This window comes from Lampetra fluviatilis, chromosome 2, assembly GCF_964198595.1.
Source record: "Lampetra fluviatilis chromosome 2, kcLamFluv1.1, whole genome shotgun sequence".
NCBI classification, from domain to species: Eukaryota; Metazoa; Chordata; class Hyperoartia; order Petromyzontiformes; family Petromyzontidae; genus Lampetra; species Lampetra fluviatilis.
In genome coordinates this window covers 21,591,411-21,612,426 of record NC_136276.1, presented here as the reverse complement: position 1 = coordinate 21,612,426, position 21,016 = coordinate 21,591,411, and the positions used below count along the sequence as shown (strand labels likewise).

Sequence of the window (21,016 nt, the reverse complement as noted above, 5' to 3'; positions counted from 1 at the left end):
TTGTGGAGTTTACTCTCCAACACACCACAGGTGTGCTGAAGTAGTAACTAACTGGCACGTTTTGTTTACGTGGCAAATCTTACTAATTGTCTGTGTTAGGTGTTGGCGGGTTTAACGACACATTTATAGTTACGCGATATAACCCAATTTTTTTTTCATCATAGATAATATTGGTCACGAAAGCCTACGCGTAAGACAATTGTATTATTATCGTTCCACTTGTGTCACCAGGAAAGCCTCACTCAGGAGTCTCAACGCTATTTTTCAAGAGTGTCCCGCAGTAGGGGGCAATGTTGTGGCTCTGCTTGTGTCATTTGCGGGCAATTTATCAGCATTGGGATGTTTGGCCAACCCCCAGTCACACGCTGTGTATTGTCTTAGCTATGTGAGGAACCCGGACAACCCGGAGGAAACCCGTGCAATACAGGGGGAGCACGTATAGACTCCACACGGAAAGCTGCCCGAGTCGGGAACCAAACGCAGGCCTTTCTTGTTGTGAGGCGTGAGTGTCAGCACTCTGCCGCCCGATAACAAATCTCCTTCCGCCTCAGTCCTCCATAGCTACGGTGGGAAGAGCGTCAGCTTCCGAGTGGACTGCATGGTAGCTGCAAGCTGGACTAGACTCTGAGGATGCATTCGTCTCAGACATCCACTGGGTCACACGTGGCTTTAGGAATCTGCACTTTTTCAAGCTGAATTTTCTCTCCAGAACCTATTGTCTCTGTAACCCGTGGTGATTTACTGATTTCATGTGTTGCTCCAACACATGCTGAGCATATTTTAGAAAGTGGATATAAAAATTGTGCTGACTTGCTCGACTTTATTTTTCAATCGCAACTTTTACGGCATTCACTGAACACACAATCTCCTGCATGAGATCTCCTTTTTGTCTGTGAGTGTAGAGGAAGGGGAGGAATGGACGTGAAAAGAAAAGTTCTCCCCTCGGAACATCTGCGATGATGCGTGGGCCACGATTGATTTGAAATGTGGTGTCACTGTCTGGTAGGGCGACGTCCGTCTCACAACACGTGTCGGACATGTATGATGGTCGCAGCCTCATGGTAACGGCACAGCGCAGGGGTCGGCAAACCTGCGGCTCTGGAGCTGCACGCGGCTCTTGAAGGGCCGCTTCGTGACACGTGACTTAGTAAGGAGACCTCCGTCTCGTATTCACGTGCATTGCAGCTCTTGAAATATTGGGTTGTTTTAACCGAATTCGGAAAAAAAATGGCCTTTCTTGTTATTTTGGTTGCCGACTCCTGGCATAGCAGATCTGTCAACCCTCGTGGACGATCCACTGTTGGGGAAACGATCGATAGATGAGAGGAGTTTGGCTGTCTGGTGTTGGCATCAGGCCTGGCTCCAGCTTCTCTTGGATGAGGGGGTCCCGTAGAGCTGGCATGTAGAGGGCCACCGTATCAGTGATCGCCAATAAGGAAAGTGAACTTGGGTGGCCCGAAGGGGCATGTGCGTGTGGCTGAGAGCGTGTGTGGCTGTGTGTGTGTGTGGCTGTGAGTGTGGCTGTGTGTGTGTGTGTGGCTGTGAGTGTGGTTGTGTGTGTGTGGCTGTGAGTGTGGCTGTGTGTGTGTGTGGCTGTGAGTGTGGCTGTGAGTGTGTGTGGCTGTGAGTGTGGCTGTGAGTGTGGCTGTGAGTGTGTGTGGCTGTGTGTGTGGTTGTGCGTGCGTGTGGCTGAGAGCGTGTGTGGCTGTGAGTGTGGTTGTGCGTGCGTGTGGCTGTGAGTGTGGCTGTGCGTGCGTGTGGCTGAGAGTGTGTGGCTGTGTGTGTGTGTGGCTGTGAGTGTGGCTGTGAGTGTGTGTGGATGTGAGTGTGGCTGTGCGTGTGTGCGTGTGGCTGGGAGCGTGTGTGGCTGTGAGTGTGGTTGTGCGTGCGTGTGGCTGTGAGTGCGTGAGCGCACCACGTGACCGAGAGCTTCAGCTTGGGGATGCAGACATTGTCCTCACCACAGTCAAGCAAGATGTAGGCCTGAGGAGGAGACAAACATCATCACTGTCATCGTCATCGTCGTCACAAACCAGTCATCAGTTGTAAAGGCAACACGACGGACGGAAAAGTTGCTAACTGTGCGTGTGTGTTGATGGGGAGACGAGGCAGGGATGTTAGACGTCATTATGGGCATCAGGTGCTCATCCACATTCTGTTTAATTGGGTCTTGACGCGTGTCAGAGAACTCAACAAAACAACTATTACTTACAATGCCCCATTGGCGTTGTACAAAGCTACGTCACTCTAAATTGAGTGAGGCCAGACAGGCAATGCTGAGCAGGCTAACAACCGCTCCGTGAAGTTTTCAAACTTAGTGTTAGAATGAGCATCAGAGTGGCGTTCATCTCCACCAGCAATTCCGAGCTCACAGTGGAAATTCCACATTCCCATGGAAACAATAGTTGAATTGTAATATAGCATCGTTCATGCAAAGCTGCATCTCACAACGCTGTACAATACCACAGCTGAACAATTGTATATATATATATTTTGCACCTCGCAATAAAATACATAGGATACCAAAACCAAGGTCAACTGAATTAAAACTGTGGAGTGAAGCACTCCATAGGATGACCGCTATTGATGTCCCACAAAGTAGCAACCATTTTATTGACCCCAGAGGGATGGCGATGGGCTGAGTTGACCCTCAATCCCCCCAAGCGGGATGCGAACTGGAAACCCGTCCAGCTACTTAATGGCTGCTCGCTTTGGAAAAATAGAAACCGGAGGGCCCATTTCACAAGTTTAAATGTGTGTATGTTGAACTTCTTTCGCAACATACGCAGCCAATCATGCTGAAAGACAGTCTAGTCTGCCGTGTGTCTGCAACAGACGGGAAATGATGATGGTCGCCAAAGTGTGGGGGGGGGGGGGGATTGCTGCTGTTGCTGGGAGTTTGTGGCCCAGAGGCCCTCCATAAAGGGGCCTGCATGGGGAAGGAGAGAGTGGGCCCGATCTCGCTGGTGAGCATGCGTGAGCTGCACCTGCTTGCTGACGTGCTGCGGACTGGAGGGGTGGAGGACGGGGTGGAGGCCGTGAGGGCCCCGCCTCGCCTGCTCATCCAGGCTGAGGTTGAGGCCCACGGAGATTGGCGCGAGCTTGTCACGGAACTCCGACTCGCCCTGCGGCACAGCCAGTGGCTCGCTCAGTGTCTCACTCACAGCCATTTTGTTAAATACCTTCAATGACAACAGAGTAAGGTGACATTTCTTAATGAGTGCATGAATTAGTACGACTCTTAATTACAAAAATATGTGGAGGGCCAATTATCGTTGTCATAAAAGCCTCACACTGAAGTGGCAGATATTACTCTGATATCAACACGCATCACCGCAGAGCAAGGAATCTTTGGAAATTGACGTTTGCATGACAAAATCAGATAATTTTTATTATCCAGGAGAAATCCGATGAGCGATAAAAAATATTTTAGACAGATGCCCATGAGGGGTGGGTCATAAGGTTACCACAACAAACATTACAAACACACGAGAGGAGTGCAAAGTGTACGAAAGGTGAAGAAATCAACAACAAAAGACTTGTTTTTTACCAGGCAAAGCCCACTGAGCTATTAGCTTCTTTATCAGAAGCGACAGGGCCACAAATGATAGCTCAACGAAGTGGCTTATCGTCACGTGTAAAAGTACCACGCGTGATCTACAAATTACAAATGCTCTGATGGCTAATCGACCGTCACAGCATTGGCGGCGGTTTGTGCAGCGCACAGTGGGAGGACATTGAGCAGGGCGATCCCGTCGCTGTACTATAATGGGCCATCTGCTGCTAATTAGACATCTCAAGCCTCACGCCATTATTCACAGCAGTGCGCATTTGTCAGCGGAATGGCCTCAATGTGCCTCGTTTGGAAACGATGTGCAATTTGGACAGGTGATACATCTGCAGTATATACCGACTGCATCGACGCTTTATCGGCGGTTCGTGAGAATTGTATTTTATTATGTTTTATTTTTATTATTTATTATTTCCCTTCTACGTGACTTTACCGAAAGAACCAAGAATACTCATTTACCAATGAGTTTGTAACGTTGTAGATAGTTGATTTCACAGTTTAACACGTAGGCCTTCGCGATCAATATTATAATAATAACGTTTTTTGTGTGTTAGATCGCGTAAATATAAACGTGTCGTTAACCCGCCACCACCTGACACAGCCAATTAGTGAGGTTCGTCAAATAGACAAAACGTGCCAATTAGTTACGAGTTCGGCACACCGGAGTGTCGGAGAGTAAACCCACAACTTTTACAGTTCGAGTACGACGTTTGCGCTGATGATTACAACCAGCTTCATCAGGCGATTTGCCAGAATTGTGAAGCCTTCCTGTTTTCGGGTGTTAAATAGAGTAAAGGTGAGCCTACATGGTGGGTTCACGACGCTTTGATATTTACGCGATATACCAAAAAACAACTCTTTATCAGGAACACCCCAGTAGCAGAATGCTTACGGAGGCAAGTCTAAAGGGAAAACCCGCCCCATCTTGCACTGCTACCATTCTACATGGGTGTAGCATTGAACACATCACCGTGAGCATATCAGTATTAACCAGGGTGGCCTGCTGCATTCGAGCCGCGAACCTCTGTGAACGCAGCCACCGCTGGGCCACGGCGTCGCTATTGGCCAAGGGGCGGGTGGGGGGGGTATTGGGGGGTGGGGGTTTTTGGGGCACTTACCCTGAGAAAGGCGAGCAGGGCCACGCAGTGCGGCTGGGCCCGGTTGGCCAGGCTGAGCCGTTGCTCGTGAAGCGACGTCTGGGACAGCAGGAAGAGGGCCCGTCGCCCCGAGCCCTTCAGCTTCAGCCGGTCGAGCTGCACCTGGAGCTCTACCTCTGCCCAGGGCAGCAGAAGCGACAAAACACACAGACCGTGGTTTGCTAGTGCTGAGTAAATCTTTTGGCTTAGCCATCGCGCGCTTTCAGATGCGCTCCTGCGGCCGTCTGGAACGCTGTTCCTTACCGATATTAGGAAGCCACTGATGCTATGCAATTTTAAATCATCTAGATTGAAAGCCGTATTTCTTTAGAACTGCATTTTGTATTTAGTTTGTTGTCCTTACCTCGCACCGATTAGCACGGTTGGCTACGTACGGTGCGAAAGAAGTTCAACATACGTACAAATCTCACAAATCTTTTTCAGGAGGGTCCTGCCAAGTGTTTCGATGTTGTTGCTGTGTGTCGTCCCAATCGAGTCATATGAAGGTAATGTATTAACGTTGGGATGCTTTGACGGATATCAGTTACAGTACAATGGTTTTCATCTTTTTTCGAGCTATGGGAGGAAAGTGGAGAACCCGTTGGAAACCCATGCGGAACAGGGAGAGTTCAAGTTCAAGTTCAAGTTCATTTATTAGGTATAGCCCTGTGAGCCATTCAGCTCTTGAATCGGGTGCAACCGCAACAAACAAAAAACAAAAACATGAACAAAAAAACATCTTAAAGTGAATATGTGACTAAGTGCAAACAGAAAATCCAAGAAAAGACAGCAAAATATTGCAGAAAAAACACCGTACACCAACGCTGTGTGCAAAAATCCCAGTGGGATGCAAGTCAAACAACAACAACAACAACCACAAGACAGCTTAAATTAAGGTCATCAGTCTAACTCTGTACTACAACAAACAAACATGGCTAAATCAATAAACTTTTCGAAATCACCAAAATAAAGCCATGAAAGCAATGAAAAAGCAATCATAGGAACTGTGACAGAATTTTCACAATAAATGGCATAAACAACATGTACTACCAAAACCCTGCAGCCATAGCTGGCTGCATGAGTCACTCCACCTTTAAGATCAGCACACTAAATCAAAACACAGGTCATACTTTGTAGCGATCATCCGGAGCGAAACATTTTATTTTAGGTCACTGAATAGCACTGGCAGCTAGGGGTGTACAACTCCTCTAGAGCAGTTTTGAGTGAAGATCTCATAGGTAGTGACTCAAGTTTCAATTTATTGGCAACAGCATTCCAGACCCTGGGGGCATCAATAGCAAAGGCCCTTCCTCCAGTATATGTACGGCAATAGGGAATATTAAGCTGGTAAATGAGTGTAGACCTTAGGTCAAATTTGTTCTTTGAAACAGAGATGAGATCCAGCAGGTAATCTGCAGATTCTTTTGCAAGTACATCATGAATAAATAAGATCTGGTGCACAAGCCGTCGAACATTCAGAGATGTTAAGTTTGACCCAATGTAGAGGTCACAGTGGTGAGTCCTATATGGGCAGTTCAATGCAAATCTTAAGGCCGAGTGATACATTGAGTCAAGCTTCTTCAGTACAGTACTTGGGGCTGATTTATAAACAATGTCACAGTAATCAAGTAGAGGCAGTATGGTAGCTTTAATCAATTCCAAACGGAACATAGGGGGGAAGCAGTGCTTGTGTCGATATAGAAAACCAATTTTAATTTTTGTCTTTTTCCCAATATAATCAATGTGATCTTCAAAATTCAGTTTTGAATCCAGGATGATCCCAAGATACTTATAGATCTTAACTTGCTCTATTTGATCATTATTTAAGGAATGTAATTTGGGGAAAATAACTTCCCGCTTTAGTCCTGGTGAGAAGCATAGCACCTTGGTTTTGGCAGGATTTAGGACTAGTTTAAGAGCAACTAGCTGATGTTGTAGTTTGTTGAAATCACTCTGGAGCTTAGCAATCACGTCATCCGGAGAGCGGCCAGCAGTAATTAGTACCGTGTCATCTGCAAAAAGATTTACCCTGGAATAATCCAGTTCAGTGCCCAAGTCATTTACATAAAGAGAGAACAAGAGGGGGCCGAGAATGGAACCCTGTGGAACCCCTTTTGTTATCTTAACACTGTTTGACCTCCAACCATCTGTGAATACAGTTTGGGTGCGAGAAAAGAGGTAATTTTTTAACCATTTTACTGTGTTTTCGGAAAAACCGAGGCAACTTATTTTACTAAGCAGGATGTTGTGGTCTACTGTATCAAAAGCTTTGGACAAGTCAAGAAAAAGACAGGCGCAGTACTGCTTATTATCAAGGCTACTGTAAATGTGATTCATAGAGTCTAATGCAGCAGATGTGGTGCTGTATTTTTTTCGGAACCCAGATTGTTTTAGATGTAATAGATTGTTGGCGGACAGGAAACTGATAATTTGGTAGTTCAATAATTTTTCAAAAATTTTCATCAACGGGGACAAAATTGAGATAGGTCGGTAGTTATTTGGATCATCTTTAGGGCCCCCTTTGTGAAGTGGACGAACATAGGAATGTTTCCATTCTAGAGGAACTGATGCTTCTTTGATGGACAGGTTGAAAATATGGGCTATAGGTTTGTATATTAGGTGACCAACACTTAGTAGAGCAAAGACGGGAATACTATCTGCTCCGGTAGAGGAGGACCCTTTGAGGAAGGACAGTTGTTTCAGAACATTACTTTCGTGGATTGGCTGAAAACTAAATTCGCTTAATGTTTGGATAGGGGTGTAGGAATTTGCATGAGCAGGGGTGACTCCCAATAGATTATCAAATAGGGTACCAGCTTCAGAAAAATGAAGGTTAAAATTGTCAACTATTTTTTGGGGATCTGAAAAATATTCCCCATTTCGGTTAAGCTGAACGGGCAGATGATCTGTTTTGGATGCTTTTTCGATACATTTGATTGTTTTCCAGAAAATCCTGGCATTTCCATGAGATTCAAGGAGAGTAGAAGAGAAGTAGTCATTTTTTGCATGCCGTATTTTTTTGACGCATCTATTCCTTAAAATCCTGTATTCTAGCCAGTCATTAACCAAATTACTTTTCTGAGCACATGCCCAAGCCTTGTCTCTAGTTTTCATGAGTTTTGTAATCAAAGGATCAAACCATGGTGGACGATTGCCTTTAGTTTTAAATTTAACCAACGGAGCATGTTTGTTAAGAATTTGTAGAAACGTGTACCTGAAGGTCTCCCAAGCCGTAGTCAGGTTTGGAATATCACAGACCTTGTCAATATCCGAGTGAAGCACATCATTAGTAAATGCCTGTATGCTGAAGTGTCTCATGGAGTGCTTCTCAACCAATTTAGGGGGGGCTTTGTGTCTGGCTGATGATCTCACCCCAAAAATGAAGGAGTGATCACTAAGGTTATTACCTAGAACACCAGTCAGTGCGAAATTGTGAGGGGCATTTGTCAATAGGACGTCAAGCAGAGATGACTGTCCCGGATTTTTTAGGTTGGGTCTTGTGGGGACATTTATTAATTGAAACAGGTTAAATTCATCTGCAAAATTTGTGGCCACGGCCGGCGGGTTTAGCCAATTCCAATTTAGATCACCCACTAAAACTATTTCACCTTTAGGGAGGCCCCCAAGAAGCTCTCTCAGTGCAGATGCAGCTTCAACATCCTTACCACTAGGCGGTCTATAGCAGCACACTACCAATATGTGTTGATTATTAGGGAGAGTTATTCTGAGAGCCAGACCTTCAAAGCAACATTTTTTAAACAAGGAGTGAGCTGGTGAACATGCAATAGTATTACGAACATAGATGGCAATTCCACCTCCTTTAGATCCTCGGTCAAGCCGAAAAAGGTTGTAGTTGTCAATCGTAATCTGCAAGTCATTGACGGCAGGAGTGAGAAATGTTTCTGTTAGGCAAAATATGTCCGGGTCAAGATTTGCTACTTCTAGTTTTAGTTGACTTAATTTAATCAAAAGCCCTCTGATGTTGACATGTAGAACACCAACACCTTTTCTGCCAGAAAAATCTACAGAATTATATGAGTTCTTTACATTTGGGCCAGGATGAAGCTCAATACCACCCAGAAATAAGAAAAGTAGAATTAATAGTTTGCACAGGTATTTTCTGTGAAAGGATGAAGAGCGACGAACCTTGGACGAATAGCAGCAGCTCACAGATGGTGTTATTTTTAAGAGCAGAATGAAGTTTGGAAGGAGTGCTGGTGAAGTAATGGGACAAAGATAGGGTTTAAAAGGATACAATGATGGAGTGTAGAAGTGTCTATAAGTTGTTTCATTAGCAGGTGTAGTGGCAAATTTAGCAATAAGTATTGACGCGAAGTAACGCGGGTAGCCGTTTGTAGAGTTGAGTGTGGCACTAGATATGGCCGGGAGGGACAGTAGTAAGATACACAGCAGGTGAATTGACATCTTTAAAACACTAAATTTAAACACACACACAGCTCACTCACACGCAGCTCACCCTCACCCACTCTCACGCACAGCCCACACCCATGCAGCACAACGCACACACGGCCGCACACGCCGCCGCACAAACTGCGGACAGAAAAGGGCCTGAGTCGGGAATCGAACCGGGGTGCTTCTAAACGTAGGGCGCGAGTGTAACCACTCGGCACCAAACTGCTGTCTCAATGACAACACAAAAACTGGAGATGTGAGCTCAGCCAGAGGCCAGGGCTGTAGCTTTGAGCCAGAAAACTTCACCTGCAGTTGCCGTCAATGCTGCCATTGCTCTCATAATCAGCGAGTAAACAATTTACACGAGGCGGTGTTAAGTTTTACGAAAAGCAGATGTGGTATTGTGGGGAAAAAATATATGATTAATCAATATTGAAGTTACGATGTTGCGGTGGGTGGCATTAATGCCCACGTCAATGAAATTCATGGCATTGGCCCAGTCTCAAACGACTTGGCAGGCACAACAATTCACAAAAACGTGGTCTAACGTTAATTCAGCCCAGTCCCAGTCTGGAGGCAGTATATTCTACAGCATTACACCAGCAATCACCCACCTGCATAGTGGATGAAAACATTGCCTAGAATTCTGTTTTGTTAGGCTGAATTTAAAAGTTGCATTACTCTTGGAAAAAAGTGTGTTTGTGTCCACGCATTGCCATTTAACATGGACTCCAACGTTGAGCCAACGTGCACGTGTGAGTGCAGTTTGCAACTTTCTTGAAGCCCCGTTTGAAATGTGTTTTGTTGCACGTGCAGCACATGCTCCGATTGACAGCGCTTGCGTGTAAGGCAACGTTTGCTTGGATGGGTTTGGTCGCAAGAACATTGCTGCAATGCTAACGCCAGCATGGCTGAGGTGTATACGAAGAACCTGGATATGTTTCAAAAGTAAAACTTGATTGACCTACAAAAAAGGCAAGGAAAACACTCACTGCAGTTATCACCGTGATTGTTTTCTAACTTGCAGCCTTCTGATCGCGAGTGATGCGTTCCAAACCGCAGTGACAATTTGCCAGTTAAAGTTTGTGAAATGGATATTAAGCGACCTGTGACGGTAAAAAATAATAGTTTGAAAAGCACGCGCCTGTCTGAAAGTTAAAAGTAATGAACACTACTTTAAACAAAATCGAAAAATAAACATTTCCACGTAGCCCACCTGAGAAGACGGATCCTGCAATAAGCAAGGCGTCTCTCTCGTTTGTTTTTACAACAAATTATATTTCTGACGGCTCCGTCACAGCGGGGGAACGGAGGGAGCAACGCCGTGGATTTGTTGACAAACGCTGTACGGTCATGTGCATCTTGTCTTCCCAACGGCGGGTGGACACACGCGGCTCGTCAGGAAATGTTGCGTTGCTACGGGGATCGCAACTCGTCTCACTTGACCTCGGGGTCAACGTCCACCTGCATCCTAACTTCGCATGACGCGACACTGCGCCGGAATGATCGACATCAAGGCTGTTGCGGCTCAAGATGTAACCCGATGAATACATTTGAATCGATCTCCTTTCCTCCAACTCGAGATTTATGTTTTATCATCTATCATGTTACGATGCTGTTTCTGCTATTGCTCGTACCACCCGTGTTATTCTGTGCATTGCTGAGAAGGGAAGTGTGAGAAAGGATGGGAACACTGCCTCACTGTCGATGGCTGGGCTCACATCCTCCGTGTCAGCTGTCGTTAAATTGAGGTCACAGCTGCCAATAGCTGGGTCACGCTTACGACGGTATCCCCTCGGCCTGGCTCGATCAGCAGCAGGAAGAGGGCCCCATTGAAGGGGCCAGAGTTCTGAGAAGCACATTGCCTGCGACGCGTCTTGCCACCTTCTTGGGGCGCGGGGGGCGGCACTTTGGGTCACGTGGGTGATCGGCTCCGACACAGCGTCGAGCCCTGCAGGCCGGAGCCTCTTGTTATGCACCGAGGTGGTGATTCGATGTTGGCCGTTTCACCATCGCGAAGAATACAGAAGTTGCAAGCGAGTTGATGGAGGGGAGTTGACGGTTGGTATGGTAACACGTGTGGAGCCCTCTTGAATGCCCCGTCGATGGCTGGCTGCATTATTTAAAAAAAACTACGCAATGGGATTGACCAAAACATCCCAATGCTGACAAAATGACCTGCAAATTACTCAATTGGGATCACACTCATAGCAACATCACCCCCTACTCCGAAAACTTGGTAGGGCCCTCCTGAAAAAAGATACTTAGTGAGGCTTTGCTGGGTGTACAAGCGTAGTAATAATTATCATAATTTCCCAGGTCACTGAGAGGCAGTGGAGCCACTGTCACTCTTTGGGTTGGGTTCCTGCGAGACGCAAACCATTTATTCTCTTAGCGTTGTGGGATCTCCGTGGTGGCTGCACGAGTGTCAGCGGCAGTGGAAACTGTGGGAATGGAATGGCCCTTCTCCCAGTGGGCTCGTTGGTTTGGATGTGCACAGCAGATAACGGTGGTTGACAAATGTGGTCAGAATGTCCTGCTGGGTTATGTTTGAAAATGCATTGCCTGGGGTTGACAGTGACGCCGAGCGAACGCTGTGAGCACGACGAAGCCATCAGGATCCTCTTTGGGGCAAGGTGTGTCACCCAAACACTTTGTATATCCTAAATAACTAAAGTGTGGTATATTATCATTTTTTTAGGCTTTGGTGTTGAAGATTATAATTTGTATTTAATGTGGAAAGGCAACAGTGGCTGCTGTCCTGTGGGTCGACCGACTGCTGTCGTAGGAATGTGGAATTTCCAGTAATGAGTGCTGCCCCGTGCTCATTTCAGCCAGAAATCAATTTAACGCGTTTTTTCTTTAAATCTCAGCGTCCCTGCATCGGAATGTCCAGCTGGCATTACGAAGCCGCGCTCTGCGAGGTAATGCGTTCGCACGCCCGCCGCCTTCCTCACCCATTGTTGCAGGAACACTTTTGCCAACTGCTGAGAGACAGACCTTGACTGTGAAGCTGCAACAGAGTGAACACCACACACACACACAGAGGTAATGAAAGGGAAGCCGGACAAAGCAACGACGAACACCGGCGCAAACCCGGCTTCCCGGCTTCCCACAGCACTCGCGTTGACGAACGCGTCGCCGCACGCAGTTCGGGCGTTGCGATAGCGAGTCAAGTCGACGGAATTCATGCCGAGTTTGACGCGAAGGCTTTCGCGACCAATATTCTCCGTGACAGAGGACAGGTCGCGTAAATATTAACGCATCGTTAAACCCGCCACCACCCGACACAGCGCGTGAGTAAGATTTGTCTCGTGAGTAAGACGTGCCAGTTCGTTACTGGTTCAACACTAACTGGTTGTGTGTTGGAGAGTAAAACCACAACATTTATCATTCGAGTGCCATGACGTTTCGCCCGTAATTAGAACAACAGCAACCACAACAGCCAGCCTCATCAGGCGATGGCCTCGTGGAGAAATCCTCCTCCTCCTGTTTCGGGTCTTGGTTTATTTTGTCGTTTTTTTCTGCTTGCTGAAAATAACGGCGGTGCCCTTCTGCCAACAACAACATCTGGCCGCGCTCAAAGCGCCATCGCAACATGTGTTGTTGCCACGACGGGAGGATGCAATCGCAGCAGCTGCATCTCACTGCAGCCGCTAGGGGCGTCCTTCACCCAAACCCCTCCTCCCCCACTTGTCGCGCTATTACAGCAGGGGGCCATCCATTGAGTGCGTACGCATGGAGAGGGGAGTGGGGATAACCCAAATGCGTAGCTTGCGTATGGGGGGTTTACTGACAATGTACGCATAGGAAACGGGCGGGGGAGGGGGTGAAGCCTCGATATTAATTTGTCTACATTGGCCTTCAAATGAGTTAGATAGTCCGGCGGTGGACTATCTGTTTGATTAAACACGTCAATATTATTCATCCTTGATCGTTTCTGCGTGGATAACGAATCAACATCATCATCAACATCATCGTCTTCATCTGTACAACGAATCAAAATGAACTGAACATCTCGATTACGCTCGTTCACCCAAGAAAGCCTCACCGAGTCTCAAGCCTCCCTTGTCGTCGTCATCATTGTTGTGAAATCTGGTGCACGCTCACCATGACACAGGGGCACCCGAGCCGGGCATCTTGCAGTCCTTGCTCTCGGTGTTGATCATCTGCGGCAGCAGCTGCAGCTCCACGTCCAGGATCACGACCGGCCGGGCCCTGCGGGGGACACGGAGGCGACCGTCAGCCTCCAGCACGTCCGTGGACGTCCCTGCTCACTCGCTCGCTCGCTCCCCACTTCTCGGAGCCTCCACCAAGAGGGCGAGTAATCAGCTGGGAAGAGCACACAACTCACACCGTCCTACCTCTCCAGCCGCATCGATAACTCCCCGTAGGACCCAACCCGACCCTGCATTTGCTCTATCGTTGCAGTTGATTTCATGTTTTTTTTGGTCACTTTCATGGCCCAGATCACTTTGGCAAATGACACCGTGCTTGTTTCTTGAGTTCTGCTTAAACAAAAAATAAACTCGCCCGATACGACACCAACTCATCCCTGAGTAACTTGTGAATCTTACGCTGGCATTACACAACTCGATGCCGTCCACAATTGCCTCCTGATCCTTGTCTTTTAGGACTATGGAGAAATATTCCCTCTACACGGGCTGCTATGCTCATGCTACGTAAGCTCTTCATGAGCATTACTATTCAGAACGTGAACATTGTACTCCTCACCATGCACCCTCTATACCAGTGGTTACCAACCAGTGGCCTGCGGGCCACTGGCGCTCCGCAGAGCCGTCCGTAGGGGTACGGCGAATCGGGGCGGCTGCCCCGGGCCCCTCGCTTTAGGGGGCCCTGCTCTTCGACATCACGCTGTTCGATGCAATGCTTCTGGTTTAGTTTTAAGGCGTCGGGGGGAGCCCACGCGGTTGGGATTGCCCCAGGCCCTCGTTCCCCGCTATGGACGGCCGTGGCCTTGTGAAGTGGTCCCCAGAACGGGTTGCCGGTCCTACGTCCACGGACGGTGTTTGGGGGCACGAGGTGAACGAGCAGAGCGCTGCTTTACCTGTACAGCACGGCCTTGGACACTCCAAAAGCCCCCACCAACAAATCTGTGGAGACAAGAACAAGAGCCCTATTCTGAGTCACCTGCTCGGCTCTGGCTCGGTCGCCAATGCTCAGTCTCAGCTCAGGCTTGTATGTTGAACTTCTTTCGCACCGCTCGGAGCCGGCTCAAATTATGGGGGTGGCTCTGAGCCGGCTCACTTGAGGTCAGAGCCGAGGCTGATCCGAGAGCGTGAAAGGAGGGGACGTGCAATGTTGGTCTCTTCCATCAACGCGGCAAGTATCGTAGAGAGCATAATGCCTAGAAACAAACGAGTGTACGCCCCCAGCGTAATGAATCACCAGCGAGGCACCGGCAGGATAGGATTACCACTGCAAGCCCTTTCAACACACATAGGACCTGCCCTACGACGCACATTTCTCGACTAAGCAAACAATTTAAGTTGCAAATTATTTTGTGATTAATCAACTGTCTTGAGCTGCATCAAAGTACTTGCGCATTTCATGATATTTAGTATTATGCAATGCGATATATTTGCAGTGTATATATGTAAACTAAATATGAAACAAGTCGGTTAAAACCCAAATGAATATGACTAATATTACAGTGATGGAACGTAACAATGTGAAGGTTACGTTACCTGGGCATGGCTATGTCAGTAGACAACGATAACTAAACCGGTCCTCCGACGCCACCTTTTGCCAATCGGCACTGATCAACGCGGTGAAGAACGGTCATACAACCGTCAACAGTGACATGGTGCAGGGAGGCCTTCATCCAGCAGTGGATGCACATATTTGGGTGTGGCGTTCAGGCGAGACGTGAGGGCCCACGGGGCCTAGATGGCAAAGCTGTCAACCCATAAGGTTTACCCCGTATTCTTGTGCAGGGAAATTGAGTTTTCAGGTCCATACGGCGTACAGCCGTCTCAATACGGGCAAACACAATTGTCTATTTGTTTGTGTTTCTCCCTTGTGATGGGACTTTGTAGGATGAACGTTGAGATTTATAAGGGCACGGGGTGACCAAGAAGGTCTGAATTGGTGTGTAATAAGGTAGGGGGCACTGATAAGGGGTTGACAGGTGTGAGATGGCCGAGTGGAGGCCAGCCAGAAATCAACCTCAGGACGCCGGGCTTAGTGCGCTAACCACTGCACCACCACTCCACCCCTCCAACCCTTACTGGAACAGCTTTCATTGCTTTAGAACAGTTTTTGTGTGTGTTCAGTTTGTTGTCTTTCGCCCGCACCTCCGACTAGCACAGTTGGCTACATGCGGTGCGAAATAAGTTAAACATACATACAACAAAACTGTGTAAATTATTCACAAACACTGTAATTTAAAAAATGTATAAAAGAATGTATAGAACTTGAAGGAAATGCTCAGATAGTGAGGGTGCCGTGATGGCCAAAAACAGACAAAGACCCCAGTCATTGCAGGAGGTTATGAACACACGCCAGGGGTTTCTGCAGCTGTCAAAGCATTTACAGATGTAGAAAAAGGTGAATCCGCGAGGGTTTTCGGAGTTTAGAAATCTGATGATAAAAGGTTCGCTTCCTGGTCAGATTTCTGGCATTGCTCAACAGATTAACGCTCGAGTTCAAAGGGGGGGGGGGATAAAGGGGGAAAGCGGAAATATCCTGAATTGGATTTTTTTTTGGCCGAAAGGAACTTTGCTTCACCAACTCGCAAAGACAAACCGGGACACGAGAAGATGGTCTGGAGGAGCGAGGGTGGCGAGAGAACGGACGGCCGTGTGGACACGGAAGGTTGAGTGGCGGCCGAGGTTAAATATGGTGAACGAACGTTTTAATTTTGTGCCACGCCCGCACCCAGGTGCATTCGCACTCACGGCTGCATCTCCTGTTCGTCAACGCAACGTGAATGTTTTACTCCCAAACGTGCTATCGGTTTATTCACAACGGTGAACGGTGAGAAATGTTGTTTGGTTTTTGTGGAAATTTGAGCTTGGTTTCGGGGTTTGTGTGCGCGGAGGTCAACGGTGAGTGGTGATCAGGATGGTTTGGGACCTGTCCATCCACTCATCATCATCATTCTGTCCAACAGTCAGTTATTTGCATCATCAGTTATTACATCATCATCCGCCTTATCAACATTATAATCATCATCACTGAAATGATCAGCACGACTAATTTGATCATCAGCCATCATCAACAAAGACCCAAGTTGACAGCATCATCAGTTACTATCCACTTGTCGTTGATCATGGCCTTCAGGGAGGGGGCAAAATATAAGAATCATAAATATGTTCTGCTCCACTAAGAACTGGTTTATTATTATTGCTGTGGTCATCCCGCTTGTTTACCCAGGAAAGCCTCACAGAATCTCGCAACACGATTTCAGAGAATCATGCCAGTTTGTCAATGTTGCTGGTGTGTGTAATCCCAATTGTGTAATTTAAAGGACATTTTTCAAGATTGGAATGTTTGCCCAGTACATTGTATGGTTTTTCTTAGTCATGGGAAGAAACGGGAGGACCCGGAGAAATCCCATGCAGAACAGGGAAAGAACACACAAACTCCACGCTTGAAGGCGCCCGAGTCAGGAATCGAACCCAGGCACTGCTTGCTGTGAGGCACGGGCGGTTGCAAAGCGCCAACCACCCTGGCTACTCGCACAGTGGTCTCACAAGAGTCGAGGAGGAAAACGACATTTCACTTCCCCAGCAAAGTCTCTGCCCCAGATTGCTGGATCTACGCGCATGTGGCCCAGTCACAGTGACAATGGGATTTGCTGTGTACACATAGGAGCCACGAAAGGAAACAACAAAATAACAAAAACTTCCATTGCTTTCATCGCATTGACGCACAGCCTAAGACCTCATTTCCCACCAACGTACAAGGACGTGTAACGCAAAGGGGCTTTTTTTAAATAGCAGTACGGCTGGTGCACACAAAACGGCGTGACGGGTTCGGGGGGGGAGCGAGAGAGTGCTCATGGCCGCACAACAGAGTTGTCACGTTGCCACACCAATAATAAATCTTTTAACGGGCCGTAAGTTCATCCCATGTCCAGAACGGACGTCGCGTGCGTGAGTGCGTGCGTGCGGTGCTGTAAGTGTGCACTGCCAGGGCTGTGGACATTTTCAACAACTTTCTTTGTGTCAGGCACTGTGGATGGAGTGTATTTTATTCCTTGTGTGTATATTAGATTAGAGTTTTTCTGGACATTATTCTTCCAAGTTCGGGGTGTTTATCATCAGCCAGAAACCATGTTGGCAATGTTTAACAACACTTAACGTTGGCCAGACCTCTTTATTTTTCTGTTGTGTTTAGCTCTTCATTGCGCATGCAGTGCAGCTGAGGTTGTTGTTTTTCTTTGGATGTCACCCAGCAACTAGAGTAATGTGCAGAATAAATGTTAAATTCCTGGTCGGATGAGTTCATTAATACCGTGAACTTTGACGTGAATACAAAAGGGACTAAGAGTCCAATTCATTCACAATTTGGTTTCACGCCTTCGTTGAATTTCGATGATAGGTGGAAAGTCCACAAAAGTGATTCCATCAAATAAAATCAATGGAATTGTTTTTGCCCACAATTTGTTGCTACAGTAAACTCCCGATTATCCGCACCTGAGATTTTGACGTAAATTAACAACTCATGGATTTTCCCTTAAGCCCAAATTAATACTCTAAAAACAGTTCTACATTGTTATTCTTGGAAATGTTAATTCCAAGTCACGTGCTTCAACCAAATAAATATGTTCTCCAGATAATTCAAAATCCACGTGGTCGCCTCTACAGTACAGAAGTTGGATATTTTTACAACAGTGGGTGGAGTTTGCTTGATGTTGATTGGCGTGGCTCTGCCATCCACTTTGTGGGTCGAGTATTCTGCGTGGGAGCAGGAAAGTGTTATCACTCAGCACGCGCATCGATCGGTCGATCGTTCATGAGAATTCGTTCTAAGAGTAACAATCTAAATCGTCAGTTGTGCTTCATTTTGAGCGATTCATCCGATCATTTATTTTGTGAGTTTTAATTTACGAAACTGTGTGGTGGCAGAGAAACGGAAGGGTGCTGTTTTAACTTTAACAAACTAAATTTTCTTAACTTAAACATAATCTTGACTTAAAGCTTTCGTGACTGCAGGAATTCAAACTCTTTGGGTCTTTCGGTAAATTCACGAAGGTATAAAAAAAATCACGACGTTTCGGTCGCAACACAAACAATCGTCCTCAGGTGAAAAAAAAAACATAATGTAGACCTATATTAGTGTTTTTTTGGCATTGAGATCCGCGGAAAATTAATCTTTTTGGATTATCCACGAATTAAAATTATCCTCAACCGTCCTCCCCGTCATGAGCGCTGTAGTCGACCGCACTTGGAATGGGTGGAGCCTCCTTTCACACAAATCCCGACAGCCAATCAGCAGCTGGGGGCATGCTGACGTCGGCGCGCTCACCCCGCCGACTGTCGGACCAAGCCGACCAATCAGATTCTGTCCGCTCCACAGCCGCGCCACGCGATCGCCGCACGCGTTGGCCCGGAGTCATTCAGCCGCGGATGAACTCATCTCCTTTCCCTCTGAAGTGATCTCAGGGAGGATTGCACCGAGGGCAAGGCTCGCCCTTCTGGGCTGCCGACCGCCCCCCCCTCCCCTGTCGAAAGCTCTCTTCCTCATTGTCTTTCTGTATCTCTGCTCACGGCTCCAAGGAAGAGCTCACTGAGCTGGTTGACATTTGCCCAACCCCAGCAGCGATGAGCCACCGATGAATGGGGGTTGGAACTCACCGCTGGCCCTTTTCCTCCCACGCGGACTATTTTGCTTCGTGGTGGGAGTGCTGGCTCCCCGTCATCACGTGATACTTGGCTTTTTTTTTCAAAGCATAGCGACTCCCGGCTGGTATAATACCATAGGGTCGCATCTGTGCAGTGCCGGATTATCCTCGTAGAAAAAGTAGCTACATATGCTACGGGCCCCGCACTTCAAGGGCCCCGTGCTAAATGCTTTCAAGCTATCAATTCCGGTTCATTGATTCTGCACTTGCTCTATTACGGTAGTGCTATACTGCCTTCAACTTTTATGAACGACTGGGTGTTTAGGGTTAGCGATTTGTAGTATCTGGCTGTAAAGCAAATGAAACAAGTATAACCCGTAAAAACAAAGTTTTTCACTATAAATCCTTTATATGCGTGGCGGCTAGAGTCCTCTCGTCCTCTGGCTTGAGATGGCTGCCACCTATGGGTCAGATGATTGCATGCCACCATTAAGCAATTGGTAATTAAATATTTAATTAGTTTTCCCTAAACAGTGTAAAATTTTGGCAATTTTTTTTCACGAACATTAATTGTCTCGCACAACGAGTCTGTGTGGAAAATGTCAGCTCGATTGGATCACGGGAAGTGGGTTCAAAAACGACCGAAAGATTTGCACGGTCGTAAGTAAGCAAGCAAGCACGCAAACAAGCAAGCACGCAAGCAAGCAACCACGCAAGCAAGCAAGCAAGCGAACTTAATATAATGGATTTAAAAATACAATCACTTTACTATGCAAGTAAAAAAATTGTGTATTAATATTCAAGTGTTTTTTTATTAGGGACCCTTTATAACATACGCTTTTAGGTTGTTGCGTAAAAGTTGCTGCATTAGCGAAAAGTGGTTAATTGATAGTCCTGCTAATTGCTTGGTGGTGGTTAGGCGGTTTGCTGTTGGTGTGCATCCTTTGCACGTCTAGTCAACAAATAACAATGGTGGCATTTACTGGAATCCTGAACTGGAACTTTTGTAGTGGAAAATGCAGTCAATTGGAAAGACGCTGGTTATTCTGAGATTGAGACGATATCTGCTTTGCCCTGTAGTAAAGCAACACATTTGCCAAAGTTAATACGTTCATCGAGTCTTAATAGCTGATAGTTTAATTCGCAAATCTCTCCAACGATTTATGTCGGGAGTTACCAATGTGTGCTGGCTATGCTCAGACGTGGATACAATTGCCCCTGGGGAATAATTTGCTGCAGTATATCACGGTATGGATTGTCATAGCCATAACTTAACACATTGTTTAACTATGGTTAAATCGTGAATATCAATTAACCTCCACCCAGCTAAATAAAAAACACAGTTCGATTGAATTGAAGCAGTCAAACTACGCCTCCCGCGTGATAGAAGGAGAACAAAAACAACACTGAATCTGGACGCCCCTGGCTTCTCCAAGTGATCTACCCGAAGTCCTAAATCATGCCCAGAATATCGGTGGATATTAGTGAGGGTCGCACCCGAGGCGAGGCGCGGCACGCGGGAAGTGGCCGTAACCGCTCAAGGGGAATGAATGCAGTCGGAAGCAACGCGATACGCGAAGGGCCTGGATGTGTCCATTCTTGGGCACGCTGCCGAGCCGGCAGGAATGTTCGCTATCGCAAAACCAGACTCTGTAACGGTGACCGCTTGGAGCGCAGCCACGGCACTCAGTGCCTGGGCTCTGTGCAGCCCCTGATCGTTACTACGAGGGAGAACTTAAGACGTTATGATCTCGGAGGGCACGGGAGGAAGTGAATACCAAAGGTAAAATCTAGATTTGAAGTTTTCGTGACTGCAGGGATCCATACTCTTTGGTTCTTTCGGTAAAGTTACGTAGGCAGAAAATAAAATAAATTATTTTATTTTTTATTTTATACCTACGTGACTTTACCGAAATAATTGATTATGATGCGGCCATTTAAAGAGAAAGCAGAAGGGGTGGTGTGTAACGTTTGTCTCAGGGTATTGAGCCACCGGAAAAAGTGAGTTTGAATCAGATGCCCATGACGTGTAGTTCGTTGGTTACTCTCAGCCGTACACTTATGTCTACCCGTAAAACATCACGG

General features: G+C 46.9%; 1 protein-coding gene across 1 annotated transcript in view; it reads right to left on the bottom strand.

Moving 5' to 3' along the window:
* Window positions 1-21,016, bottom strand: part of LOC144944084 (integrin alpha-8-like) — a 128,456-nt gene that overhangs the window by 58,674 nt on the left and 48,766 nt on the right. The window contains exons 14-19 of the mRNA XM_078872152.1: window positions 14,189-14,234; window positions 13,231-13,338; window positions 12,078-12,133; window positions 4,690-4,844; window positions 2,988-3,125; window positions 1,916-1,983 (exon numbers count right to left, since the gene is read on the bottom strand). Of these exons, the coding sequence (XP_078728278.1) occupies window positions 1,916-1,983; window positions 2,988-3,125; window positions 4,690-4,844; window positions 12,078-12,133; window positions 13,231-13,338; window positions 14,189-14,234 (571 nt within the window). The remainder of the gene's footprint in view (window positions 1-1,915; window positions 1,984-2,987; window positions 3,126-4,689; window positions 4,845-12,077; window positions 12,134-13,230; window positions 13,339-14,188; window positions 14,235-21,016) is intronic.